The sequence below is a fragment of the Vidua chalybeata genome, chromosome 5, assembly GCF_026979565.1.
Source record: "Vidua chalybeata isolate OUT-0048 chromosome 5, bVidCha1 merged haplotype, whole genome shotgun sequence".
NCBI lineage: Eukaryota > Metazoa > Chordata > Aves > Passeriformes > Viduidae > Vidua > Vidua chalybeata.
In genome coordinates this window covers 57,049,723-57,059,970 of record NC_071534.1, presented here as the reverse complement: position 1 = coordinate 57,059,970, position 10,248 = coordinate 57,049,723, and the positions used below count along the sequence as shown (strand labels likewise).

The 10,248-nt window shown below is 38.0% G+C and overlaps 1 protein-coding gene across 3 annotated transcripts in view; it reads right to left on the bottom strand.

Moving 5' to 3' along the window:
• Positions 1-4,583: 4,583 nt before the first annotated feature.
• Positions 4,584-10,248, bottom strand: part of CERK (ceramide kinase) — a 44,214-nt gene continuing 38,549 nt past the window's right edge. For all 3 annotated transcript variants that reach the window (XM_053943136.1, XM_053943137.1, XM_053943138.1), the window contains exons 12-13: positions 8,252-8,460; positions 4,584-7,312 (exon numbers count right to left, since the gene is read on the bottom strand). In XM_053943136.1, coding sequence (XP_053799111.1) covers positions 7,213-7,312; positions 8,252-8,460 — 309 coding nt within the window. In that variant the 3' untranslated portion in view covers positions 4,584-7,212. The remainder of the gene's footprint in view (positions 7,313-8,251; positions 8,461-10,248) is intronic.

The window sequence follows — 10,248 nt, the reverse complement described above, 5'->3', positions numbered from 1 at the left end:
TGTGCAATGTGAGGTTTTGTGTGGGCAAGTGCAGTGTATTGTATTGTGTAAGGGCAGTGTGAATCAACAACCCTCTCTTGGCCTCCTTTTTCCTCTGTTTTAGCTCCAGTGAAAACACTGAACACAGTCACTTTTGCTAATAAATTCCTGCTGTGCTTTCTGATAGCAGTGTTACAGCACAGATTTATCCCAAACTAGTGAAATTTCCTCCAACAAATGAAGGCAGGCCAGACAGCAATGGCCTTCAGTCCCAAGCCTGAGCAATTGACACAGCTATGGTGCAATGCTTTATTTACTGGGTGGGTGAGTTTGGACTGCCAAGTCTGCATAGCCAGTGATCTTTGGATATTCCTGCTCACTGCATCCCTCTTCTGCACTAGTCCATGCATTAGTGCCTGGTGTTCCCACCACAAAAGCTTCAGCATGGACTCCCTGAGCACAGGAAGTAGCAACCTTGTGCTTCTTCCCCACCTCACCTTCCTCCACTGAGTCTGTAAACTCTTTAATGCAGGAAAAATTACAAATTCTTCTGTTGGCTCAAAGCTTTGCCTGCACACAGAGGAGAACAAATATACTATCTGCTGTTCTGGTGAAAGAATATGCCTATGTTTACTCTTTCCCAACCCAACCACCAAGGTGTTGAGGATTTTCTGAAAGTCTTTACTAGAAAATTACAATCAGGGCAACACCCAAGTGTTCAGGTTTTGCCTGTTTTCTATAGAAAATTCAAATACTGTGAGACACAATGGAAATGGGAGACTCCAACTATCTGAGAGCTACTTATGGGGTTGTTCTTTGGTCTAGGGGCAGGGCAGCATCTACCAGCAGAGTAATCCTCAGAGCAGTTGTTTATCTGATAGGTATTGCTGAGGGGAAATGTCTACCTTAAATGCATCCATCAGAGCTTTAAACAGCATTCTGTGAAAACATGGTATCTAGGTAGGAAACAGTATCTGATTTGATTGAAGACTTTATGCAGCTACTCATTCTAAAGCAACCCTGTCAGTACCAGCTGTCTTCTACAGAGCCCCTTTGGTAGTAAACAAAAATCTGCTTCAAGTGGGTTTTCATATCAATAAGTACTTGACTATTGTAGGGTTTTTCCTTCTCTGTCTGAATAGGAATACTGTTTAGGCAGAGAACAGGAGACTGAGAGGCAACAGAATAGCCCAGGGAGTGAATTCCCCAAAGGCAACAATCTGCTCTCTGTGCCCATGTGTAAATACAGCAACGGAGATTCAGCTGAGTGACCAAGACTTTCTAACTAAAAACCTTTAAGAAATCTGTTTTGATAGCTAATCTGCTTTGCTGAATATCCATCACTGAAAGCTCAGAAGAACAGATTATACAAACATGTTCTCGGAACTGCACAGGTATTTCTACAGGGAAGCATTTTCTGTGGGGACTTCTCCTGATGTTACAAGATTTTTGGGACAGACCCTTGGCTGGGGTGAGTTGCTATCCCACCATCTTGACCTCAGCAGCATTGAAACACTAACCCAGCATTTCTTCTAGTTGTCCAGTCTCCCCTTTCCTAAAATGCAGCTGCTAAATATTAACATGAAAAACAATATTTGGGAGATTAAATTGAACAGTCATTTCAGAATGTTTCATATTGCTACAGAAAACCATGAAGCTGCTTTTACAGTTCTCCTTTAGCAGCTCTTCTAGCTAGGCTACTGTTATGGTAAAGTTTGTGAGTAGAAATACAGAGGGTGACACAGCATTTTTTAAGAAATATGTCTTCATAACAGTGATGAAGCTTTTATTCTCTCTACCAGTTGTAAATAGTCAAACTTCTAGCAATCTACTCAAACCTTTAGTGCTAGCTTTACTGTGCAGTTACAGTACATGTACCCAGGCAAAGCTTTCCAGCAGAAAAAATGGAAAAAAAAAATCTGTATTTTGTTTTCTTATTTTTTTTCTTCAATATTTGTTTTGCAGTTGTTCTCTTTCATCCTTTCCAGAATTTAGTCTTCATGGATTTTTTAATTTGCATCTCTTCTGTTATTTGTTCAGTAGTTTTCCTTTATAAATAATTATTTTTCCACTTATATTTTTCCTGTCCTATACTATTGAAATATTGAAAAAAAAAATTAAAAACTGTTAATTTTATTTGTTCCTGGAGGATTTCTATAAAATAAGCCAGAAAATTGCACCTTAGGTAAAACAGCTACCAACAAGAGCAAATCATCTTTTTAGATATGCAAGAGTCACAAAGGAGCTAACATTTTTTGAAGACAACCTCATTGGCAATTTTGGTAGGTACATATTAGGAAAAATTTCTCAACAGCAGGAAATTGACTAAGAAAAATAGTTAATTCTCTCATTGCAAAGTATTTGAAAGGCATGACTGAAGAATGAATGCCCCACCCCATTCTATTTAATTGGACTAGTAATGTATTAATTAAGAACATGCATAAGCTTTTGTGAGATGTAGATCATGTACATGAAAGTGGGTAAGAGAAGTCTGGGAAGACTGTTCCTTCATTATGGACAGAACTAATTTACTGCAACTTAAACACTGGTTAGAAGCTATTAAATTACTTAACTCTCCTGTTGAAAGTCGAAATAAGAACAATGTCACTAATGAGAACAAAAGTGATGAACTCCTATTACTCATCTACTTCATGGAGATTAAGGCAGTAGTTCTAGGGAAATGAATTCTGTGTTCAGTTCTGAGCCCCTCATTAGAAGAAGTGCTGGATCATGTCCAGAGAACAGCAACAGAGCTGGGGGACGTGTCCGGAGCTCAAGTCTGGTAAGGAGCTGCTGAGGGAGATGGGGTTGTTTATTCTGGAGAAAAGGAGGCTCAGGGGAACCTTATTGCACTCTACAACTACCTGAAAAGAGCTTGTAGCCAGGTGGAGGTCAGTCTCCTTTTCTGTATAAAAGCAATAGCACAAGAGGAAATAGCTTTAGACTCAAGTTGATCTTTAAAGTCCCTTCCAATCCAAGCTCCTATGAAGTTGTGTCAGAGGAGGCTTAGACTCAGTATTAGGAAAAACTTTTTCATGAAAAGGATTATCAAGCATTGGAACAGGCTGTCCAGGGAAGTGGCTGAGACAGCATCCCTGGACAGTTAAAAGTAGGTAGTTAAAAGACGTGTAGATGTGGCCCTTAGGGACATGGTCTTGGCAGTGCTGGTTTAAGGATTGGGCTTTATGATATTAAAGGTCTTTTCCAACCTAAATGGTTCTAAGATTCTATTATTCTACTACTTGAATTGCAAGACACATTTTTGGAGAAATTTTTGATTCTAGGTTATCCTTGCCAGGACAGGGTAAAGAATGATTGAATAGCTCAGGGGTCAAGCTAAGGACAGGGAGGCCTCTCAGCAATTACAGTCAGGGGCAAAATGAAGTAATCTTGGGGAATATTAATATAATTTATTGCCAATCAATACCGGAGTAAGACAGAAATAAACCCAAATCTGTGCACCACCTCCTCTCCTCCCTCTCTGCCTCATTCCTATGCTCAACTTTACATCTGACTCTTCTTCCTCATTCCCCCTGCCTTGAGCAGTGCCGGGGGATGGAGAAGTGGGGGTTCCAGTGAGTTCAACACTTTCTCTCCCCTACTTCTTTCTCCCTCCTGAGGAGGGAAGCATGCCCCACAGGCCACAGTTCCTGTGAAAAATACCCACTCATGTATGTGCTCCTCTCCATGGCTGCAGCCCCTGCCAGGAAACTTGCTTCAGCATGGGCTCTCCACGAGTTGCAGCTTTCCTGGGGGCACATCCACCTGCTCCAGTGTGAGGTCCTCCACAGGCTGCAGGGCAACCTCATCTAGTGCCTGGAGCACCTCCTCCCCCTTCTTCACTGACTTTAAGTGTCTACAGGATGTTTATTTTCCACTCCTTTCACAGCTGTTGAGCAGCACTTTTTACCCTTCCTTATTTATCACAGAAGTTCTTAGCAATGCCATCTCATGAGCTCAGCTTTGGCAGGTCCATCTTGGAGCTGGCTGGGGAAATGACTGTCTGACACGGGGGCATCCTCTGCTGCCTTCATCCAGAAGTCACCCCTGCAGCCCCCCAGGTACCAAACCCTTGCCACACAAAAACAATACACTTCAAAAGCAGAAGTGTCTGCAGTGCTGAAAAGCATGTTCTCCTTCTATGCCCATTGCTTATACACAATGAACATTTTTACTTAGAATACGTACTTCCATCTGTAGCAATTATGGCAACAAATCTCTAAGATCCCCCATCTATTTACCACACTATTTATAGTATAATACATAGTTACGCTTCTTAGAACAGCAGTTTCTTTTACTTCCACAATAATTACAACTAAATACCTGCATTATAGTGAGTTTTATGTTCAGTTTACCCTTTTAGAGATGCTTAGTATTAGCCTAAGTCCAGCTTCACTAGTTGCTTTCCTCCACTCTGTGTTCACACTCACACTTGCCACAAAGCTGTTGTCAACCCAACTGGAAGGTTATGAATTGCTTCACTGTGTTTGGCCTTCATTTTGTTTGATCTGCTCACAGTGGTTACATTAAGCATACTACTGCCAGATTTCCATCAAAATGAGATTTTTTTTTCAAATCAAGTTGTGAAAAGAAGAAAACCAATGTGCTGTTGTACAATGCAGTTTTATTTCTTTAATGAAATGCCCTAGCATCATAAAACAGAACACATTTTCTAATCTTGAAGCCAGCAAGATTGGGAAAAAAGAAAAATCAAAGCTAGTTTTCCTATACATAATTTCCATACTAAGATTATATTTGGAGAAAAAAAAATCTCTAGAATTAAAATGTAAGAAGACATTACTTACACAGCTCTCTTAAAAATAAACTGGACATGTCATACAACTCACATATGGTGCTTTACTAGTTTAATATGCTATAAATATAATTATTCAAATGCAACTATGCAGCTTTTCTATTACCTATGACCTTTACATTTTATTATGTTGCAATACCTTTATTATTTACTTCACACTTCCTTACCATACTATACCATGATCTTTCATCCTTTTCTAGTGGCTTTTTTTCATAAAGGAGACCTGTGGCTTTCTTTGGAAACATCAAGCACTCAGTTGCAGATACTCAAATATTCAAAGCATTTCAATATACATTCACTATGAGATTTTTCAAGTAGGGGTCTCTCATGACTTGCTAGTAAATTAATGGAAAGAGCTGGTTAGTATTTATTCCAGTTCTCACTGATGAGAATGTGCTCTGGATAGCTGCAATGCCTCAAACTCCCTCACTGTTGCTAAGCTGAGTGTGCATCATTACCTCCTGCACAAGAATTACTGTAACTTTGAAGAGTATTGTGGGTACTCTCACAATATTCATGGATTAACCACAATAACCAGAGACATTTTTAAACAAATGACATTTTCAAAAAATATTCACATTTGAAGAACTGCATAATTTCATTTTCAACTGAATGTTAGTTCAAAAGTACTACTTCACTTATTAAACATGGCTTTAAAAATACAGTATATGTAACACCTGTGGTAGAAGTGTCAGAAAAACATTGGATAAATCAACATTTCAACTCATTGCATTAATAAGGAAAGCAAAGAGCAGTAGTTTTGGAAAAAGTATTCAAGTATTTTCCTGAAATACTATATAACAAAATAAAGTTCCTAAACATTGTATGATTGTACTTGAGGCAAATATAATTTGCAAGTGTTTTTTTTTCATATAGAGCAATATGAGTAATACTTTGTAGAAAAGATATTAGAACAGAATTTTTATAATACACAAAACTGGAATGTAAATAACTTTAATAGAAAAAAAATAACCTGCCATTTCTAACAATATTCAAGTGCTTCAGTAATGAAATGACCAATCACCATGGCTTACACTGACCACATATAAGAGACATGAAACTAACACAAACAGGATGACAGAAGTACCAATAAATAGACATGAATACAGAATCATCAGCTGTTTGGACGCAAAAAAAAACCTCAGATGAAGTTAGTTTTAAAGATAATTTTAAACTTAAAGAAACACTTAAAAAAAAGACAGAACAGGGGCTAACTTCTGTCTTCAAACAGGAATAAGCCTGTACAAGAAGAGCAAAATTTAGCCCCAGCCCTGGACACAAAACATGTATTTGCCACAATACACAAAACTATATACAACTTAAATAATCACTCCATAGCTCTATATGAGAGTCTAATGTTTTTTTGTTATAAAAACAAATCAGCACAGTGAATTCATGATTTATCAGATGCCAGTTTCTTCCCTTGGCTTCACAAAGCAAATTATTTTGTTTCATATTTAGTTAAATTATTTTAAGGATTTTCAATCATCAAATCACATTTCTAAATTTAACACTTCAACATCTTATTTTGCAAAGACATTTTAACATATGGAGTAGAATGTCCAGAGAATTGTGAAGAGGGAAGCTTTTAATATGTTATCAGATACTTTTAAAAACTGAAACTTGCTGGTGTTTGAGAACTTATTTATATTTTCTTTTCTTGTGCCTTCCTGATATTATACAAGTACTCCTGAAATCTGCTTGCAAGACTTTTCAGTTGCACTGTGTGATATTTGGTATCACCCAAACAGTCATAAAACCTTTTATAATCCCAAAAAGCATGATGCAAGGAAACCTTCAAAGACAGAATATATAGGATGAGGTGTGACCTGTATATAGTTGTGCTTTTATTTTTCAAATATCTGTACACTATTATTATTATTACTTAAAGCCAGGAATGTGTGTTTGAATTGCATTGATAAGTTGCAAGGTATTGTCAGAATTACAAAATGAAAGATTTTAATTAAACAAAAAAAAAAAAAAAAAGCAAATGACAACACCGTTGTCCAGCATTTAAGCCACACACAATTACATAACACTCCCAGCAGAATACATCTTCTCAGACACTGAAAATGTCTTATCTTGGTGCCAGTGGGAAGTCCAATGTTTCATAACATTTAGATATTATTGCAACACAACTAAATTAGCTCTCTAGAAAAGCAAAGAGAATTTATCAGTCATCATGAATACACAGATATAGGCCAAGCCCATCTTTTCTAACAGATTACATTGCTCCAATATATATTTTAATGATTACAATGTATTTTTTTAATGACACAATGCAGTAAGATGTCTAAAATTATAATGAAGCCATAAAAAAAATCTAGAAGTTTAAAATACTCGTCAATTTGACTAAAATGCATATTTACTCAATATCCTTGAGCTTTTATTTTTTCTTCTCCCCATTGGAGGAACAATGTCTATAGTAATTGTTCAATGCTACTCTGGCTGTGGGCAGCTTCATCTTTAGAGTCTTCCTCAATTCCCCTTGCAAACAGTTTCAATAACTGGCAGTGAACCCTGAAAAATATGGAAATTAGTAAGAAATAAATGGGTACCACATATTTAATTCTAGTTATTTAATTCTAATAATCCATTAATTTCAAACAGCTGGACAAAGTTTCTTACTCCTGACTACAGAAACCACACCCTCATTTTAGATAAAATCCTTCCCTGCTAGGAGAGCTAGAGGCTTTCATGTATCCTCTTTTATGCCCCTTGTCCACACAAGAAGTTCTGTGGGCACCTAGATGAGTCATTCTTGTACAATATACAGCATTTATAAAACTCACCTTTGGACTGCTAAGGGATTATATTTTAATGCAACATACTTGTATGTAAACATTACGGGTCTGGTTCCCTTTGTTCTAAAAAGGGAACAAACAAATAAACAAAACAAGGAACCAAAACTAATCCAAACAATAACAAAAACTAACCAAAAAACCCTTTCAAATTTCACAAACTTTTTTTCTAATTTGATTATTTGCACAACTGCAAAATCCTTTCTCCATATGTGGAGACTGGAGATAAGACTGTGCTGTGTGCAAAAAAACCACAAAGTATGGGACATACTCAGTATTTCTGTGAAGCAAAGATGTTTACTTAAGCAAATAGGAAAAGCTATTGCTCAGAGTAATGAGGCATTCCACACATTTAAAAAGAATCCTTTCAAAACCATCTTCACTTTCCGCACTTTAAATACATAATAGTTTCTAAGAAGTAAGTATAACTTCAAAGGTAGAGCCATCCATTTCACTCAGAGCAATCATTTACAACATACATGACTGCAGAATTCTCTGGAAAGGATTCAAAATGGTAACAAAAATATTTAGGTTTATTATCAGAAGACTCCAATTTGCTATGCACAGGCATCTTTTTGGGTTGTCTTTAGATGCATCTTTAAAATCAATGAGAAGGCTTCATGTGTTCTGCTATATAGACAGAAAAATCGAAGCTTACCTCACTTCAACTGCTGAACTATCCAGAGTTTCTCCATCACAATTCCAGGTGCTATTAACAATATTACAGCAACAGGCTGGATGATCTCTGCAGAACTGGCCAAAACGTTTTTTTCCAATGTCAATTACATTGCTTTCATTGTCTTCTGAAAGCTTTGATGCAAATTGAAAACACTTAACCCGATAAATGTCTACAAATGGAAAGTCAAACTAAAAAAAAAAAAAAAAAAAAAAAAAGGCAATTATAATTAAATAATTTGATGTGTAAAGCTACTCAGTATGCAGCATTTTGTACTCCAGGAAAGTCTGTCCACTCCAATTTTCTAGAGAAGCTCACCTGAGGTGTAAAGTGATATTTGCTTTCGAAAAACTGCACAAGTCAAAAAAAATAAAGTCAAAATGAAACTTTACTTCTCAATGGTCACTGTATAGTGCCCATTATAGCAAAATTGTATAACAACAGCTGCATGGAAGACCATCCCACCCTGAATTTGCCTCCTGACTGAGGCCCTGGACTGCAAGCTGATGGAGATAAGAGACTCAGGTCTGGGCTGGGGTAGAATACCTTCACAGGAGGATTAAACCCAGCATCTTCAGGTTGGACACCACAGCTCTGGGCTATCAGCTGCCAGGCTCCAACAGACCACACATCAAACTGGGGAGGAGGAGAGAATCTGGGTGTGTGGTGAAAAAGCCTCTGGTCAGAATCATTGAATGCCCACCCTCTGCTGTGCAGAGGAGCTCCAGGGGCCCTTCACCCCAGGAAAGGCACATCCAAGGGACATCCACATGAGGGACAGCAGAGGGGGTATCATGGCCCATGAAAGGCCAACCTCAAAGGGGTCCCCAGACCCTGCACCAGAGCACTGTACATGATGCAAAAATGATACAACAGATCCACAGTCTTACAGGGAACAGTGTCAAACCTGCCCCCTTTGGGGGATGCACCTGGGTGTTCCCACCTGCCCTTCCCATTACATTCCAAAAAAATAAAATAATTTTAACTAGTTAATTCAGCTAGAAAAAGCAGGTCAATTAGAAGACTGCTCTTAAAACCAAGGCTGCAGATTTACACTACAATATTGAACAAATGCTTTAAAACAGGCATCATTAATTGAAGGGAAAATAAATTAAGGGATGCCCCCATCAGCCCTGAAAGCAACTTAACACATACAGTGCTAACTATTCAGCAATCTGTATGGAATACAGACAGGTCATTTAGCAAAGGCCATGGAGTATGTCTGTCTGTGTCTGCAGGAAAGGGATGACAGGGAAGCAAATGTGAAAACCAATCTGTACTGATGTACAGTCACCCTTTTTTTTTTTATCTCACATTTCCTGAAGTTTTCAAGAAGGGCTTCCCAAGAAGGGTTTTTATGGTGAACACTAACCTGAGATAAGGACATGTGTACAAACTTGCATTTAATCTCCACTGCAAAACCAGCATATCCCAGAGAGAAACGGGAAGCATTGGAAAGGAAATGGCCATAATGGCAGAGAAAAAGCAAACATGGAGAGACCTACGAAGTCTTAAGTTCCCTCAGCTTTTAACCATAAATGAATTGTGAATTCATCAAACTCTGTGCTTGGAAGCAGTGGCTCCTGGACCCAAAGGGGCTCACTAAACAGTGTGCTGGTCCAAACTGCTCAGAGGCAAATGCTGGTGCTGCATTGTCACCTGTGTCTATGCAGAGAGCACCTGAGCTCTCATGTCTCAAGCCTTAGCAGAATGCTGTCCCTTGGTAAATGTTACAGCCAATTCGAAAGGTAGCCAGGGATGGCTTTAATTGATCGAAAATATCAAGGGAACAGTGAATGAGAAGGAGTGAAGGGAAGAGGAGATTGAGAACAGTGGGAAGGACAAATATGGACACATTCATAAGTTGGAAATAAAGGAAGAAGAATCTATACTAATTCTTTCACAGTGGAAGAAGACTAGCATCATAAACTTGTGAGACTTTTTATTGCTTTTATGCACTAGATATGATATTACTCAAT